We start from the raw sequence: 19,139 nt of genomic DNA, 5'->3' as shown, positions 1-19,139 counted from the left end.
TGTCCCACGCCAGGCCTCTCCAAGCTGGTGGGCGCTGGAAGTGCGCGCTGACGTCAACCCTAACCCAACGCCCGCAGCTAAGAGCAGCACGGTGAGGGAGAAAGGCAGCAGCTGGGGAGCAGCAACCCAGGACGGTAAGGAGAGAGGCAGGCCCAATGTAAGTGTGTATGTGCAGTATGTATGTGTGTGTATTGGGAGCGGGGGGGGGGGGGGAGTGTGTGTGCATGTATTTGGGGGGTAGTGTGTGTGCATGTATTGGGGGGTAGTGTGTGTGCATGTATTTGGGGGGTAGTGTGTGTGCATGTATTTGGGGAGGGGAGTGTGTGTGCATGTATTTGGGGGGGAGTGTGTGCATGTATTTGGGGGGGAGTGTGTGTGCATGTATTTGGGGGGGAGTGTGTGTGCATGTATTTGGGGGGGAGTGTGTGTGCATGTATTTGGGGGGGGAGTGTGTGTGCATGTATTTGGGGAGGGGAGTGTGTGTGCATGTATTTGGGGGGGGAGTGTGTGCATGTATTTGGGGGGGAGTGTGTGTGCATGTATTTGGGGGGGAGTGTGTGCATGTATTTGGGGGGAGTGTGTGTGCATGTATTTGGGGGGGGAGTGTGTGTGCATGTATTTGGGGAGGGGAGTGTGTGTGCATGTATTTGGGGGGGAGTGTGTGCATGTATTTGGGGGGGAGTGTGTGTGCATGTATTTGGGGGGGAGTGTGTGCGCATGTATTTGGGGGGTAGTGTGTGTGCATATATTTGGGGGGGAGTGTGTGTGCATGTATTTGGGGGGGAGTGTGTGTGCATGTATTTGGGGGGGTAGTAAATGTGTATGTATGTATTGTGTATTTGAAAATGACAAACTGTTTTGCACGGAAAAACAATGAAAAAAACACACACAAAAAAAGGACTTATTCTTAATGAGATGCATTTTATTCCCCCACATATTTCTTCTTTTCACAAATTCTGATTAAAGTAAGTTTGTTGTATGTTAATGCTTATACAGTATATACTATTAGTGTGTATAGTACACTATATGTATGTGTGTGTGGGGGTGTAATATTCGTGCATGTGCTGTATGGTAATGCTTATACAGTATATACTATTAGTGTGTATAGTACACTATATGTATGTGTGTGTGGGGGTGTAATATTCATGCATGTGCTGTATGGTAATGCTTATACAGTATATACTATTAGTGTGTATAGTACACTATATGTATGTGTGTGTGGGGGTGTAATATTCGTGCATGTGCTGTATGGTAATGCTTATACAGTATATACTATTAGTGTGTATAGTACACTATATGTATGTGTGTGTGGGGGTGTAATATTCATGCATGTGCTGTATGGTAATGCTTATACAGTATATACTATTAGTGTGTATAGTACACTATATGTATGTGTGTGTGGGGGTGTAATATTCATGCATGTGTTGTATGTTAATGATTATACAGTATATACTATTAGTGTGTATAGTACACTATATGTATGTGTGTGTGGGGGTGTAATATTCATGCATGTGTAGCAGCTCTCGGAATATTTTGGACAACGGCATTTTGTATATAACAGCTCTTCTTCCTTGAGAGGTTGCGGATCCAGTGGAATATATCAATGGTGGTATTGTGGCAGAAGTAGTGCCGCTGTCTCTGCCCCCTCCGTTACAACGCCCGCGCCCTTTATTTCTCCGCGCCTCTGTCCCTCCGAGCCTTTGCTCGCTTTCATTTTCTGCTTCCCTTAAATAATCTCTGTTTCGGTAAATCGAGGGAGTTACCATTACGGTGAAATGCCCCTAAAATATCGCAGTCGTGGAGCGGCCCGTCCTTTCCAATCTCCTTATCTCACTCTCCCCTCTCGGTTTGGGAGGGGGTGGGGGTGTTTCAATAAAGGGTTTTATTTTATATGTACGTGCCCTGAGCACACAGCCCCATAAATCACTTTGCAATGAGGCAAAGGGTGCGTAACCATGTTCCTCCTTCCATGTAGTAACACAGGAGGGACAGGGAGTGGGGGTATGATACCTTTTATTGGACCAACAAGTAGTTGATATGTTACAAGCTTTCCAACTGCTCAGGGTTACCCGATGAAGGTCCCTGAGAGGTTGGAAAGCTTGTACGGTGAAAGGAAGCAGGCACACGGTCATGTGCCTAAGAAGTGGTTTCTTAGGCACATTCAATTCTTGGATAATTAAGACCGTGTGCCTGCTTCCTTTCACCGTCCTGGCTTACTTCGGGACCCTTGGATTTCCCTGGACACAGTGCATTGGCAGCTAAGTACCCCCCTCTACACCCCCTTATTGAGTGCGGGCACTACCTTTCATTGTTGGAACGCTTGTAACATATCAACTACTTGTTGGTCCAATAAACAGTACCATATGACCCCCATACCAAACATACCCTCTCGTTCCTTTGTTACTACTATTGGGTAAAATTAGGAATATTTCGGCTCTCGGGGTGTTTTTATTTTTAACAAGCCGTAAATGTTTTGCGCCAATCTGTCATAGATAAAATGGCAGCGCCCCCAGCCCAATGGAAAGGGATCACTGCAGGGGTCGCTAGGAGCAAGAGATGACAAACTCATTCAAGATCCTATTAACACACACAGTCAGGAGGGAGAACCTGTACTGTTTGAGCCTATTCTTAGCTAAAGGAGTAGCCAAGCGTTCAGAACAGTGTCTGGGTGAACCTGGTTTGAACTGCAAGCATCTCCTCCTTGTGCACTTAGGTAAGTCACTTTCTCTCCCTGTGCCTCTGGTACCAAACCAATTAGATTGTGAGTTCTTTGGGGCAGGGAGCTGTGCTTGAAAAAAATCAGTGTACAGCACTTCATAAGCAGTCTTCACTAAGAAAAAAAATGGAACTCTAAAAAAAAAAAATATATATACATATACAAATATAAATATATCCATAAAAATACAGTATAGGGTTCTCGGCAGATAACCCAGTTGTGACTCCAATTCCCCCTTGCTGCCCTCTTGTAGCGAGATGGTCCACTTCCCAGTAGAGGTTCCTCAAAGAGGGAATCTCGGAAATACACAGGGGCTCACTGGAGGTAAGTTAGAGTATCATTTATCACAATAAAGAAGACAGTAAGTAGTCCCTTACATATAAATTAAAAACAGTGAGTACCAACTTACCTGAGGAAGTGTGTGCAGTGTGAAACGCGTTGGTCATGTGGTTTTTACGTCCACCCCGTGGGGATACCAAGCAGCTCTTGGGAGTCTCTTCTGCTTGACCCAGGCACATGGTGGGGACTTCACCGCGCCTATCCCAACATCTTCTATACGGAACCGGACTATCTCCTTTAACGGCAGCTGGTACCCAGTTTTTACTTGATATGTAAGCGACTACTCGGTTTATTGTGGTAAATGATACTTTTACTTGCCACCCGACTCAGGTGTAGCCGTCCGGCCCAACCGGGAGGGGATTCCCAGCTGGAGAGGCTCCTCTTCCTGTTCCGGTGGTGATGAGCCTATCCTGACGAGCTTCCCAGTCCCTGCTGAAGAGAAGCATCCCCATCACATGGTGTTTCCACCACCAGGCTTGACAGTTGGGATGGTGTTGACCGGGTGATGTGCATTGTTGAGTGTGCGCCAGACGTAACGCTTGGAATTTAGACCAAAAAGTACATTTTTATCTCGTTTGACTACAACACCTTTATTCACGTCACCGGTATCATCTATATGCTTATTCGCAAACTCCAAATGTGACTTAAGACGAGTCTTTGAGTACTGGCGTCTTTCTTGCCACCCGTCCATACAGGCCAGCTTTGTGTAGGGGCCGGCTTATTGTTGATGTGTGAACACGGACTCCCATCTCAGACACAGAACTTTGCAGAACTCTCAAGGTCATTGTTGGCTTCGGAGTGACATCGCGACCCAGTTTCCTGCTTGTCCGGCTCCTCACTTTGCGCCCTGATCTGGGTAGTGTCTGGGTGGTACGCTGCATCTCCCACTTCTTAATGATGGGCGTCACTGTGCTGAGAGGGACACTCGGCACCTTATGAAATGTTCTTGTACCCCTCCCCTACTCTGTGCCTCTCTGCCACTTTAGCCCGGACTTGTTTTGACAGCACCCTGGTCTCATGGTGGCCGTGTTGGGATCATTATATGTGAGTTGCAGCTTGAAAGTCTTTATATACCTGAGAGAAATGATCCACACGTTAAACCTCTTTGATTACACACCGGCTGAAACCATTTCACTCATAGGAAAGGGGCTGAATATTTATGCAAACGAGAATAATCCGTTTTAACCGTCTTTATATTCTATATGCATTTTCAAACTTTATCACTTTGAGTCGTTTTTGTAGATGTAAAGTCTAATTTGACAGCGTTGTGGAGAACGCTCAGGTGCCAACATGTTAATGTACGGGGGGGGGGGGGGGAGAGGAGGTGAATACTTGTGCATTATATATAATCCCAATTAATTTAGCAGACTTACAATTAATGTGGATAGAATTATTACACTCCTTTTTTCACCTTTGAGCGCAGAATTTATTACTTTTCTACCCCTATTACCATCGGTCCACACACTTGCTTACCTCTGCTGCGCCCCTGTGCGTTTGTCTCTGCCATAGGTACATGTTTATTTAGGACTAGTTTGGGGTATATAAAGGTCCCCTCCGTGTAGGATCCAGACCGTCTCCTTTCTGCCCTTACAGGAATTACAGGAAGTGAAAGGCAGAAAATGGGAAACTCACTCCAGGGCGAGAGTGCCCGAGGAAGTGATAACTCTGTATGAGACAGCAATAACCCGCTCTTATCAGACACACACAGTACGTTCTGATCACGGGGGAGGTGTTCCTATGACACATGTGCCTATAAATAGGATGTTGTAACTATATTTGGAGCCGTGTCCCACTATACAAACAGGGAACACGTTAAACACGCTTTCCTGGAATCTGATGTAGAAGTGCAGCACCAGCCGCTGTGATGTAATAACGTGACCTCAATGTAAGGGGAGCAGTTTCTCTCTGTAGCCTGATCTCTTTACTGAAGGAGCGGCACAGTGATAACAGTGGCATGGAGTGTGACGCGGGGAGGGGGGAGTGTGACGCGGGGAGGGGGGAGTGTGACGCAGTGATGCGGGGAGGGAGTGTGACGGGGGGAGTGTGACGCGGGGGGGGGGGAGTGTGACGGGGGAGGGGGGGGGGAGTGTGACGGGGGGAGGGGGGGAGTGTGACGGGGGGAGGGGGGGAGTGTGACGGGGGGAGGGGGGGAGTGTGACGGGGGGAGGGGGGGGAGTGTGGACGGGGGAGGGGGGGGGGAGTGTGACGGGGGGGAGGGGGGGGAGTGGTGGACGGGGGGGAGGGGGGGGGGAGTGTGACAGGGGGGAGGGGGGGGAGTGTGACGCAGTGATGCGGGGAGGGAGTGTGACGGGGGGAGGGGGGGGAGTGTGACGGGGGGGAGGAGAGGGGAGTGTGACGGGGGAGGGGGGTTAGTGTGACGGGGGGGGAGGGGTGGGGAGGTGTGACGGGGGGAGGGGGGAGAGTGTGACGGGGGGAGGGGGAGAGTGTGACGGGGGGAGGGGGAGAGTGTGACAGGGGGGAGGGGGAGAGTGTGACAGGGGGGGAGGGGGGGAGTGTGACGGGGGGAGGGGGAGAGTGTGACGGGGGGGAGGGGGGGAGTGTGACGGGGGAGGGGGGGGAGTGTGACGGGGGGAGGGGGGGGGAGTGTGACGGGGGAGGGGGGGGAGGACGGGGGGAGGGGGGGGAGTGACGGGGGGAGGGGGGGGAGTGTGACGGGGGGAGGGGGGGTAGTGACGGGGGGAGGGGGGGGAGTGACGGGGGGAGGGGGGGAGTGTGACGGGGGGAGGGGGGGGGAGTGTGACGGGGGGAGGGGGGGGAGTGTGACGGGGGGAGGGGGGAGTGTGATGGGGGGAGGGGGGGGGTGTGACGGGGGGGGAGGGGGGGAGTGTGACGGGGGGGGGGGGAGGGGGGGAGTGTGACAGGGGGGGGGGGAGGGGGGGAGTGTGACGGGGGGGGGGAGGGGGGGAGGGTGACGGGGGGAGGGGGGGGAGTGTGACGGGGGGGGAGTGTGACGGGGGGGGAGGTGTGACGGGGGGGGGGGTGGGAGTGTGACGGGGGGGAGTGTGACGGGGGGGAGGGGGGGGGGGGAGTGTGACAGGGGGGAGGGGGGGGGGGGAGTGTGACGGGGGGAGGGGGGGGAGTGTGACGGGGGAGTGTGACGGGGGGAGGGGGGGGGGGTGTGACGGGGGGAGGGGGGGGGGGTGTGACGGGGGGAGGGGGGGGGGTGTGACGGGGGGGAGGGGGGGGGGGTGACGGGGGAGGGGGGGGTGTGACGGGGGGGAGGGGGGGGGGGTGACGGGGGGGAGTGTGAAGAGGGGAGGGGGGGGAGTGTGACGGGGGGAGGGGTGGAGTGTGACGGGGGGAGGGGGGGAGTGTGACGGGGAGGGGGGGAGTTGTGACGGGGGGAGGGGGGGGGGAGTGTGACGGGGGAGGGGGGTGGAGTGTGACGGGACACATACAAAAAAAACAGATTGTAAGCTCTACAGGGCAGGGACTGTCTAACATTCCTGTGTGCTGCGGACCGCACGTTATACTGTAATTGTGTAGCACTTTGAGTCCCAGAAGGAAGTTAACCTTTATCTGGTTACTTTATCACTGGGATGGACCAGTAATTTGTAATAAACCTCCTCACCTCAATGATAAAAACAGTGGAAACATTTTGGGGCTTTCAAATGTGATTTATAAATATCAGACAAGTAACAATTTTATTTACGGGTATGTGTTCCGCAGACTGAACCCATGAAACGCGTCGCACTTCGTTGAATAAGCCCCACAGTCTCTGATATACACCTGGCTCTGCCGAGACCCTCGTCGTCTTCTTTCCAATACATCAGACCTGATCCGGGACCGGCCTCACTTTATAACCTCCCTCTGTCCCGAGAGCCGCCCCTCTCTCTCGCATCGGGGGGGGGGGGGAGTCAGGGATTAATGCGGCAGAATAAACACGCGCAGTGACAGACCCCCCCCCCCACGTCTGGACACAATGATACAGCGACACGGGCGCTCTGCCGTTTGTGTTTACGTCTGATCGTCAGCGGTCACAGAGCAGAATACGCGGAGATATCGACGACGTCATCATCATCATCATCGCTCGGATCAGGGGGAGCTGTAACGACGGCTACGTGTGTGGTATCTCTAGATCTTTATCTACCTACAGACAGATGCATAAGCAGCATAATTGCCTACGAGTGGTAGCCGTGTCACACATTTTCAGCACCTTTCCGCAGGTATCCTGTGACTGGGCAGTGTTGGGGGAGGGGGGCGGGCGGTTCTGGTGTTTGATGCGAGGGGGTGGGAGGGGGCATCCTACTATGTGATGTCCTTCTGCCGGGGGGTCCGGTGGATATTCCTCATAACACATTTCACCATCCACTCAACCCCTTCATTCAGACCGCTCCTGAGGGGGGAGGAGAGAGAGAGAGATGCTGCAGGATATACACGAGGCACAAAGCGGGCTCTATCGCTATATACAGACCCCTATTTAACATGCTGTGAGAAGGGATCAGCGTCACATGAATGAGACTGATTTCTCCTCCAGTGATGGGAAGAGACTTCCCGGGGTATTTATTACAGCCCCCGCCCCCTCTTACCCTGTGAGAGCAGAGCAGGCCTGGGTGAGGCAGTCTCTCCCCGGGGTATTTATTACAGCCCCCCGCCCCCTCTTACCCCGTGAGAGCAGAGCAGGCCTGGGTGAGGCAGTCTCTCTTCCCGATCTTGTTGATGCAGTCGCTGAAAGCCGTCTTGATGTCGGGGATGGAGAGGCAGTCCTGCGGAGGGGGTACAGCTCGTCACTCCTCCTCCTGAGCGAACACACACGAGCGAACACACACACACACACACACACACACACACACACACACCCACACCCACACCCACACCCACTCCTGAGAGCGCGTGCACACGCGCACACACTACTCGCCCTGTATACACACCCACACCCTACTCACCCTGTGTGTACACACACTGCTCACCTTGTGTACACGCACACACAACTCACCTTGTATACACACACACCCACACACACTACTCACCCTGTATACACACACACACACAACCCTACTCACCCTGTAAACACACACACGGCGATTAGTGAATGTATCCAGCACCAAGTGACACCACGATTATGCCATTTGCTATAATAATGTATGCTGCAGCTGCTAGGTGTCCGCATTTATCTCATTTCCCTCTAGTACTTAGCCTTAGATTGTAAGCTCTTCAGGCAAACGGCTCCTGTTAAAGCTTTTTGTACGATTACTATTGTAACGTACTGACCACGCACTGGAACTGTGTAAAGCGCAGCGTACATTGGCGGATCTACATAAATAAACCGATACACCCGAGCTGACGGTGCGGCACCGCGAGTAAAGACACCGGCTGATAACTCTGACACCGAGAGCGAAGCAGGCAGGGCCTGGTCCCATTCCAAGGGGTCAGCTACTTTATCTCCCTGTGCCTCAGGCACCAAAAACAGATTGTAAGCTCTGCGGGGCAGGGAACACGGTCAGCACTACACAAGAAAAAACCCAAGTCTGATGCCCCCAGCGTGTGCTGAATATCTGGCAGGCCCAGACAGGCCGGCCTGGGACTCCACCTACAGGCTGAAACCCAGAACTGCAGCCATTATTCTCAGTAACTGTCGGATCGTGTTAAAGCTGCAGTTCAGTCTTTTTTTTTAAATTTATTTTTTTAATTCAATAGTTTCATGTGGGCAATCTCTAATTACCTAAAGAACTGTATAGCTGCAGGTCAATTCGTTCTCTATGTATTGATCGGCGAAATTTGGCGACATCTTTAGATATGGGATATGTTTTTCATCTGCTTCTGTCAGTCAGTGGAAGCTCATGAATATTCATAAGCACTGACATGTGCTAGAGGGAGAGCAGGGCTGACAAAGGGGTGTGCCAGGGCTTGTGACAGGACATGAAGGGGCAGTGCCTTAGCAAATGCTTGCTAAAATAGAATACAAGAAAATTGGTCTTTCAAAGTTGTTGTTTTTAAAACAGAAAATGCTAAAAGTATTTTTTCTTACTACAGAACTGATTTATTAAAAAAAAACACACATGCAGGATATTGACTGAACAGCAGCTTTAATGGACCAGGCAGACAATTACATAACTACTGGTGGGATCAACTCCCCAGCTAAAAATACCACTTGTGGGCACATTTACGTCTCAGGCAGGTCTGCAACCCTGCCCATTGTCGCTTCGCAAACAATGCTTCCACTGCAGCCAGGGATTCTGGGTAATGAAATGCAAATGTACAGACAAGTAGGATTTTTATATTTATTGAACCAAGAAATATTGGGGGGTAAGTATCTCTCTCCTACCCCCACCCCTCCCCGTTACCTCCACGTCCTGCTTGTTTGCCAGCACAAGGATGGGCACGCCTTCCAGCGCGTCGCTGCTGATCATCTTCTCTGCGAGAGACAGAGGGGGAGAATGAACATGGGAGCAGCACAGCTCATCGTCACACGCCCCATCCCACAGCACAGAGCCTCCTCTATTCACTGTCTGGCAGGAAATGCCCCATACTGCCCCATCCCACAGCACAGAGCCCCCTGCATTCACTGTCTGGGAGGAAATACCCCATACTGCCCCATCCCACAGCACAGAGCCCCCTGCATTCACTGTCTGGCAGGAAATGCCCCATACTGCCCCATCCCACAGCACAGAGCCCCCTGCATTCACTGTCTGGCAGGAAATGCCCCAAACTGCCCCATCCCACAGCACAGAGCCCCCTGCATTCACTGTCTGGCAGGAAATGCCCCAAACTGCCCCATCCCACAGCACAGAGCCTCCCCTATTCACTGTCTGGCAGGAAATACCCCAAACTGCCCCATCCCACAGCACAGAGCTCCCTGCATTCACTGTCTGGCAGGAAATGCCCCATACTGCTCCATCCCACAGCACAGAGCCCCCTGCATTCACTATCTGGGAGGAAATGCCCCATACTGCCCCATCCCACAGCACAGAGCCGCCTACATTCACTGTCTGGGAGGAAATGCCCCATACTGCCCCATCCCACAGCACAGAGCCCCCTGCATTCACTGTCTGGCAGGAAATGCCCCATACTGCTCCATCCCACAGCACAGAGCCCCCTACATTCACTGTCTGGGAGGAAATGCCCCATACTGCCCCATCCCACAGCACAGAGCCCCCTGCATTCACTGTCTGGGAGGAAATGCCCCAAACGGCCCCATCCCACAGCACAGAGCCCCCTGCATTCACTGTCTGGGAGGAAATGCCCCATACTGCCCCATCCCACAGCAGAGCCCCCTGCATTCACTGTCTGGGAGGAAATGCCCCATACTGCCCCATCCCACAGCACAGAGCCTCCTGCATTCACTGTCTGGGAGGAAATGCCCCATACTGCCCCATCTCACAGCACAGAGCCCCCTGCATTCACTGTCTGGGAGGAAATGCCCCATACTGCCCCATCCCACAGCACAGAGCCCCCTGCATTCACTGTCTGGGAGGAAATGCCCCAAACTGCCCCATCCCACAGCACAGAGCCCCCTGCATTCACTGTCTGGCAGGAAATGCCCCATACTGCCCCATCCCAAAGCACAGAGCCCCCTGCATTCACTGTCTGGGAGGAAATGCCCCATACTGCCCCATCCCACAGCACAGAGCCCCCTGCATTCACTGTCTGGCAGGAAATGCCCCATACTGCCCCATCCCACAGCACAGAGCCTCCTGCATTCACTGTCTGGGAGGAAATGCCCCATACTGCCCCATCCCACAGCACAGAGCCCCCTGCATTCACTGTCTGGGAGGAAATGCCCCATACTGCCCCATCCCAGAGACCAGAGCCCCCTGCATTCACTGTCTGGGAGGAAATGCCCCATACTGCCCCATCCCACAGCACAGAGCCTCCTGCATTCACTGTCTGGGAGGAAATGCCCCATACTGCCCCATCCCAGAGACCAGAGCCCCCTGCATTCACTGTCTGGCAGGAAATGCCCCATACTGCCCCATCCCACAGCACAGAGCCCCCTGCATTCACTGTCTGGCAGGAAATGCCCCATACTGCCCCATCCCACAGCACAGAGCCCCCTGCATTCACTGTCTGGCAGGAAATGCCCCATACTGCCCCATCCCACAGCACAGAGCCCCCTGCATTCACTGTCTGGCAGGAAATGCCCCATACTGCCCCATCCCACAGCACAGAGCCCCCTGCATTCACTGTCTGGCAGGAAATGCCCCATACTGCCCCATCCCACAGCACAGAGCCCCCTGCATTCACTGTCTGGCAGGAAATGCCCCATACTGCCCCATCCCACAGCACAGAGCCCCCTACATTCACTGTCTGGCAGGAAATGCCCCATACTGCCCCATCCCACAGCACAGAGCCCCCTGCATTCACTGTCTGGGAGGAAATGCCCCAAACTGCCCCATCCCACAGCACAGAGCCCCCTGCATTCACTGTCTGGGAGGAAATGCCCCAAACTGCCCCATCCCACAGCACAGAGCCCCCTGCATTCACTGTCTGGCAGGAAATGCCCCATACTGCCCCATCCCACAGCACAGAGCCCCCTGCATTCACTGTCTGGCAGGAAATGCCCCATACTGCCCCATCCCACAGCACAGAGCCCCCTGCATTCACTGTCTGGCAGGAAATGCCCCATACTGCCCCATCCCACAGCACAGAGCCCCCTACATTCACTGTCTGACAGGAAATGCCCCATACTGCCCCATCCCACAGCACAGAGCCCCCTGCATTCACTGTCTGGGAGGAAATGCCCCATACTGCCCCATCCCACAGCACAGAGCCCCCTGCATTCACTGTCTGGGAGGAAATGCCCCATACTGCCCCATCCCACAGCACAGAGCCCCCTGCATTCACTGTCTGGGAGGAATTTTCCCACACATTGGGGCAGTAACTTTTCTCTCTTATCGCCGTCACTGGCAGAGGGTCAGCGCAGGTATTCCAGAGGCTGACATCGCCCTGCGCGCTGGGCTCTGCCTCCCCTGCGTTTTCAAGGCAGCTTACCGAAGGCTCGCTTGGATTCAGAGATACGCGCCTCATCTGTAGAGTCGATCACGTAAATCACCCCGTGGGACTCTGCGTAGTACTGAGAGAAAGAGCATCAAAGGCCAGCAGATCAACAGAGACACAGAGTTAAAGACCAGCAAAAAAGGCAGACATAGTTACATAGTTACATAGTAGTTACATAGTTACATAGTTACATCGTAGTTACATAGTAGATGAGGTTGAAAAAAGACATGCCCCTGTCAAGTTCAACCTATGCTAATTTTAGACAGCAGATACTTTATCCTATATCCGTACTTACAGTATATTGATACAGAGGAAGCCAAACACAAACCCCAGTGACACATCATCTAATGATATCTCATAAGGGGGAAAATATTGGCAATCCGATTACTCCCTGGATCAGCATCCATCCCATGTTTACTTATTTGGTATATCCCTGTATACCTTTCCTTTCTAAAAAGATGTCCAACCTATTTTTGAAGATATCTATTGTATCTGCCATCCCAGTCTCCATGGGTAATGAATTCCACATTGTAACTGCCCTTACTGTAAAGAACCCTTTCCTTTGTTGCTGGTGAAATCTCCTTTCCTACAACCTTAAGGGATGGCCCCGAGTCCTTTGTACTGCCCGTGGGATGAATAGTTATTCTGAAAGCTCCTTGTATTGTCCAAAAATATATGTGTATATAGTTATATCCCCTCTTAGACACCTCTTTTCTAATGTAAATAAATCTAATTTAGCTAGCCTTTCCTCATAAATCAGATTATCCATCCCCTTTATTAATTTGGTGGCTCTTCTTTGCTCTCTCCAGTTCCATAATGTATTTTCTAAGGAGTGGTGCCCAAAATTGTACTCTATATTCAAGGTGTGGTCTTACTAATGCTTTATAAAGGGGCATAATTATGTTTATTTCCCTTCCATCAATTGCCCATTTAATGCAAGATAAGATCTTGTTTGCCTTTGCAGCTACTGCATGACTTTGGGCACTATTAATAAGCCTGCTGTCTACAAGCACTCCTAAATCCTTCTCCATCAAGGATTCCCCTAACTTATCCCCATTTAATTTGTAAGTCGCCTGTTTATTCTTGCTTCCCAAATGCTTAACCTTTCATTTATCTGTATTAAACCTCATCTGCCATTTACCTGCCCAAGTTTCCAGTCTCTCCAAGTCCTTATGGAGAGAAAGTACATCCTGCTCTGATTCTACTAACTTACACAATTTAGTATCATCGGCAAAGATGGAGACTTTGCTCTAGATGCCAACCTCAAGGTCATTAATAATCAAGTTAAAAAGCAGGGGTCCCAGTACCGATCCCCGAGGTACTCCACTCACAAAAAGTTCCATTTATGACAACCCTCTGTTGTCTGTCCTTCAACCAGTTTTCAATCTAGGTGCATATATTTTTACTAAGTTCAATTTGCTTTATTTTGTACACCAACCTCGTGTGTGAAACCATATCATAAACCTTTGCAAAATCTAAGTAGACCACATCAACTGGAGAATCCGCACAAGTGCTTGACAGGCCATGAAACGAAAAGAGAGAGAACAAACACACATCATAGCGTACAACTGCTGGGTAACTCAGTCTACCACTATACAACATGCAACAACAAGACTCCTAGTGAACGAACTGAAAAACATACAATTTATTAAAAGAAGAACTCTGTCATAAAAGACAGCACTGAAGCAATGGAGGGCTTTGTTTTTCAGTTCGTTCACTAGGAGTCTTGTTGTTGCATGTTGTATAGTGTAGACTGAGTTACCCAGCAGTTGTACGCTATGATGTGTGTTTGTTCTCTCTCTTTTCGTTTCATGGCCTGTCAAGCACTTGTGCAGATTCTCTGAAGATCACAGGACTTTCCACATGAACATTTGGCGCCAGGTTTTCTTTATTTCTATGTTACATTCTGTTTGTACTAGACAGCCTACCTTTATTTGAAGGATATTTATTACTATTTGATTTACTCAATTTTTATTTACACTTTAGCGCTCCAGTCACAATTTTCTTTGTTCAGACCACATCAACTGCATTACCCTGGTCTAAATTCCTACTTACCTCTTCAAATAAACAAATAAGGTTAGTTTGGCACAGCCTATCCATCATACATCCATGCTGACCATTACTACTGATTTTGTTTTCCATTAGGTATTCCTGAATATTAACCCATACTAAACCTTCAAGTAGTTTCCCCACAATTGAAGTCAGGCTTACGGGTCTGTAATTCTCCGGTTGTGATCTAGCTCCCTTTTTAAATATAGGCACCACATCTGCTTTACGCCAATCTTGTGGTACTGAGATTGTGGAAATGGAGTGCTTGAATATTAAATGTAATGGTTTGGCTATTACTGAGCTTAACTCCTTAAGAACTATTGGATGTATTTGTATACCATCGGGGCCAGGTGCCTTATATACTTTAATTTTATCAAGTCGCCTATGAACTTCTTCCTCAGACTATTCGTTAAAAACCACAGACACACAGACACACAGACACACAGACACACAGACACACAGACACACAGACACACAGACACACAGACACACAGACACACAGACACACAGACACACAGACAAAGCATGAAGGATCCGGGAATTCAACGCAGAGACGGAGAAACAGGACCATATTTACTAAGCAATACTAAGCTATAAGGCACCTCTCATGGCTCATTCAAGCGTCTTAGCGCTGCTTAGTATATATGAGGTAGTGTCAGGGATCTGTGACACACACAGTATGTCACTGCTTAGGTTACATGCTCACCTTGTCCCACAGCGCCTGCAGCTCCTCCTGTCCCCCAAGGTCCCAGAACATCAGCCGCACCTTCCCCACATCGATGGTACCGACTGCAAGAGATGGCACATGAGCAGTGAGCCAGCAGGACAGTGCCACGTGCCACGTGCCCCATCCCACCTTGTGCCGCAAGACCCATCCCACCGCACGCCACACACCCCATCTCTCCGCACGACCCATCCCACCGCACGCCACACACCCCATCTCTCCGCACGACCCATCCCACCTCACGCCACACACCCCATCTCTCCGCACGACCCATCCCACCGCACGCCACACACCCCATCTCTCCGCACGACCCATCCCACCGCACGCCACACACCCCATCTCTCCGCACGACCCATCCCACCGCACGCCACGCAAAACATCTCTCCGCACGACCCATCCCACGCTATGCACCCAATCTTAGTAACAGCCCCAGAAGACCCCCCGCAGGGGCACTTACTGTTCAGTCCCACCGTGGTGGTGATTTTGGACAGATTCATTCCCTTGTAGTTCCGACTGAATCGGATTTTCGTCTGTTCCAGGAATGTCTGAGGGAGAAACATCTCGTTAGGCAGCACACTCCTGATGTATCCATGGCACGCACACCCTGGCAGTGTCTCCTTATTTTACCCCTTGACCTTTCCCCCGACCCCCCTCCTTTCATGGCAGTGCCCACAACCTGATTTCCCTCTGACACATACCCCAGTATCTGTCCCCCCTCAGCTCCCCGCTGGCACATACACCCTGCCTAGAAGCCTGCTCCCAGCTTCCCTTTGGTGCACACACCCTGCAAGTGCCCGCTCCCAGCTCTCTCCTGGCACACACACCCTGCCTGTCCATGCCCGCACCCCCCTGGCACACACACCCTGCCTGGTAGCGCTCCCCCCTGGCGCACACCCCCTGCCTGCCAGCACTCAACCCCTGGCACACACACCCTGCCTGGCAGCGCTCCCCCCCTGGCGCACACACCCTGCCTGGCAGCGCTCCCCCCTGGCGCACACACCCTGCCTGCCAGCACTCAACCCCTGGCGCACACACCCTGCCTGGCAGCGCTCCCCCCTGGAGCACACACCCTGCCTGCCAGCACTCAACCCCTGGCGCACACACCCTGCCTGGCAGCGCTCCCCCCCTGGCGCACACACCCTGCCTGGCAGCGCTCCCCCCTGGCACACACACCATGCCTGCCAGCGCTCACCGCTGGCACACACACCCTGCCTGGCAGCGCTCCCCCTTGGCGCACACACCCTGCCTGCCAGCACTCAACCCCTGGCACACACACCCTGCCTGGCAGCGCTCCCCCCTGGCGCACACACCCTGCCTGCCAGCACTCAACCCCTGGCACACACACCCTGCCTGGCAGCGCTCCCCCCCTGGCGCACACACCCTGCCTGGCAGCGCTCCCCCCTGGCACACACCCTGCCTGCCAGCGCTCGCACACACACACCCTGCCTGGCAGCGCTCACCGCTGGCACACACACCCTGCTTGCCAGCGCTCGCACACACACCCTGCCTGGCAGCGCTCACCGCTGGCACACACACCCTGCCTGCCAGCACTGCCCCCTGGCACACACACCCTGCCTGCCAGCGCTCGCACACACACCCTGCCTGGCAGCGCTCACCGCTCGCGCACCCACCCTGCCTGGCAGCGCTCACCGCTCGCGCACCCACCCTGCCTGCCAGCGCTCAGCCCCTGGCGCACCCACCCTGCCTGCCAGCGCTCAGCCCCTGGCGCACCCACCCTGCCTGCCAGCGCTCAGCCCCTGGCGCACCCACCCTGCCTGCCAGCTCTCAGCCCCTGGCGCACACACCCTGCCTGCCAGCGCTCAGCCCCTGGCGCACACACCCTGCCTGCCAGCGCTCAGCCCCTGGCGCACACACCCTGCCTGCCAGCGCTCAGCCCCTGGCGCACACACCCTGCCTGCCAGCGCTCAGCCCCTGGCGCACACACCCTGCCTGCCAGCGCTCAGCCCCTGGCGCACACACCCTGCCTGCCAGCGCTCAGCCCCTGGCGCACACACCCTGCCTGCCAGCGCTCAGCCCCTGGCGCACACACCCTGCCTGCCAGCACTCACACCCTGCCAGCACTCACACCCTGCCAGCACTCACACCCTGCCAGCACTCACACCCTGCCAGCACTCACACCCTGCCAGCACTCACACCGTGCCGGCCAGCACTCACACCGTGCCGGCCAGCACTCACCCCTTGGCAGCGCTCCCCCCTGGCACACACACCCTGCCTGGCAGCACTCACCCCCTGGCACTCACCCCCTGCCTGGAAGTGCCCACTCCCAGCACATACACCCTAACTGGCACACATACCCTGCCTGTTCGTGCCCGCTCCTAGCTACCTCCAGGTGCGCACACACCCTGCCTGGCAGCGCTCACCCCTGGCGCACACACACACGGAGTGTCTGGCAGTGCCCACTCACCGTTTTGCCTGCATTGTCTAGCCCCAGGATCAGAATGCAGTACTCGTCCTTCTGGAACACGTACTTGTACAGTCCGGAGAGCAGGGTGTACATGACGGGAACCTGCGGCAGAGCGGGTTACTGTGTTAACATCCCCCAAACCATGACATCACACTGTGCGCCGATATCACAAGGAGATGTGATGTCACAGGACAGTTGAAAAAGAGCAGCGCCAACTAGGTTGGGGATGTAACAAGGCAAACCCATTCCCAATGTACCAAGATCACTGTCACGTGCAGCCAGCGGTGGGATTCAGACGGTTCACGCGAACCGGTTCCTAAAATTTCACAAGTTCACAGAACCGGTGCTTAATTCTCTCACCTGTGCGATCGCCTGGCATCTTTCCCTTGCATCTCTTCTCAATATGGCCGCGCGGCGTCAAATGGTGCTGTGTTGCCATGCCAACTGGGACGCCACGTAACTGCATCACGTGACGCCCGTTGCTATGTCAACTGGGCGCTATGTGCCGTCACGCGGTGTTGCGTTGTCATGGCAACGTGGTGCCGTGTGGTGCCGTGTGACGCCGCGCGGCCAGCCACTATACAGGGACATACGTAGACAGCCGCTATGCAGCCGTTATGCGGGGACACGTACAATACGTAGACAGCCGCTATGCGGGGACACGTACAATACGTAGACAGCCGCTATGCGGGGACACACGTACAATACGTAGACAGCCGCTATGCGGGGACACACGTACAATACGTAGACAGCCGCTATGCGGGGACACGTACAATACGTAGACAGCCGCTATGCAGGGACACACGTACAATACGTAGACAGCCGCTATGCGGGGACACACGTACAATACGTAGACAGCCGCTATGCGGGGACACGTACAATACGTAGACAGCCGCTATGCGGGGACACACGTACAATACGTAGACAGCCGCTATGCGGGGACACGTACAATACGTAGACAGCCGCTATGCGGGGACACACGTACAATACGTAGACAGCCGCTATGCGGGGACACACGTACAATACGTAGACAGCCGCTATGCGGGGACACACGTACAATACGTAGACAGCCGCTATGCGGGGACACACGTACAATACGTAGACAGCCGCTATGCGGGGACACACGTACAATACGTAGACAGCCGCTATGCGGGGACACACGTACAATACGTAGACAGCCGCTATGCAGGGACACACGTACAATACGTAGACAGCCGCTATGCGGGGACACACATACAATACGTAGACAGCCGCTATGCGGGGACACACGTACAATACGTAGACAGCCGCTATGCGGGGACACACATACAATACGTAGACAGCCGCTATGCGGGGACACGTACAATACGTAGACAGCCGCTATGCGGGGACACACGTACAATACGTAGACAGCCGCTATGCGGGGACACGTACAATACGTAGACAGCCGCTATGCGGGGACACACGTACAATACGTAGACAGCCGCTATGCGGGGACACACGTACAATACGTATACAGTTGTTATACTGGGACACACGTACAATACGTATACAGCTGTTATATAGGGACACATGTACAATAGCTATACAGCTGGTGTGCAGGACACCACAGGTATACACGGAGGGTATACAACTGGTGTACAGGGGGCATTGATTGTTTGCCCTTAGCTGGTGCTGGTAGGTTTCTGTGTGCTTGGGCCTAGGCAGCCCTTCAGCCTCGGGCTGGCAGTGACGGGTTCCCCGGGGGGGGCCACACTCACCACAGCTTCTCCAGCACCGTCCGAGCCAGCTCACTCACTTCCGGGCCTCCGCCACACAGCATCATGGGAAACTGAGCCCAGGCTTGGTGTTTACTGTACAACCATAGAGCCCGCGCGGGAGATAGGGAGGCACATCAGAAGCGGGCGGCCATCTTGTGTGTGGCGGATATACCTTACTTATGTACACCT

The 19,139-nt window shown here is 53.5% G+C and overlaps 1 protein-coding gene across 2 annotated transcripts; it reads right to left on the bottom strand.

Annotated features, from left to right (window-relative positions):
* Positions 1–6,672: 6,672 nt before the first annotated feature.
* Positions 6,673–19,105, bottom strand: ARFRP1 (ARF related protein 1). Of its 2 annotated transcripts, none has more exons than XR_012788179.1 (8): positions 18,951–19,105; positions 17,212–17,313; positions 15,244–15,331; positions 14,769–14,851; positions 12,008–12,089; positions 9,361–9,431; positions 7,606–7,782; positions 6,673–7,412 (listed from the first exon to the last, which is right to left on the bottom strand). XR_012788179.1 is itself a non-coding variant. In XM_075571690.1 (8 exons), exons 2-8 carry the CDS (start codon positions 17,302–17,304, stop codon positions 7,325–7,327), a joined length of 606 nt encoding a protein of 201 aa, XP_075427805.1. In that variant the 5' UTR covers positions 17,305–17,313; positions 18,951–19,105; the 3' UTR covers positions 6,673–7,324. The 2 variants fall into 2 exon arrangements, 1 of the variants encoding a protein (XP_075427805.1); XM_075571690.1 differs by having other exon boundaries at positions 7,682–7,782.
* Between the last annotated feature and the right edge of the window lie 34 nt (positions 19,106–19,139).

The sequence above is a fragment of the Ascaphus truei genome, chromosome 15 (genome assembly GCF_040206685.1).
Source record: "Ascaphus truei isolate aAscTru1 chromosome 15, aAscTru1.hap1, whole genome shotgun sequence".
NCBI classification, from domain to species: Eukaryota; Metazoa; Chordata; class Amphibia; order Anura; family Ascaphidae; genus Ascaphus; species Ascaphus truei.
The sequence above is the reverse complement of the archived record's forward strand: the minus strand, read 5'-3'. Positions and strand labels throughout refer to the sequence as shown.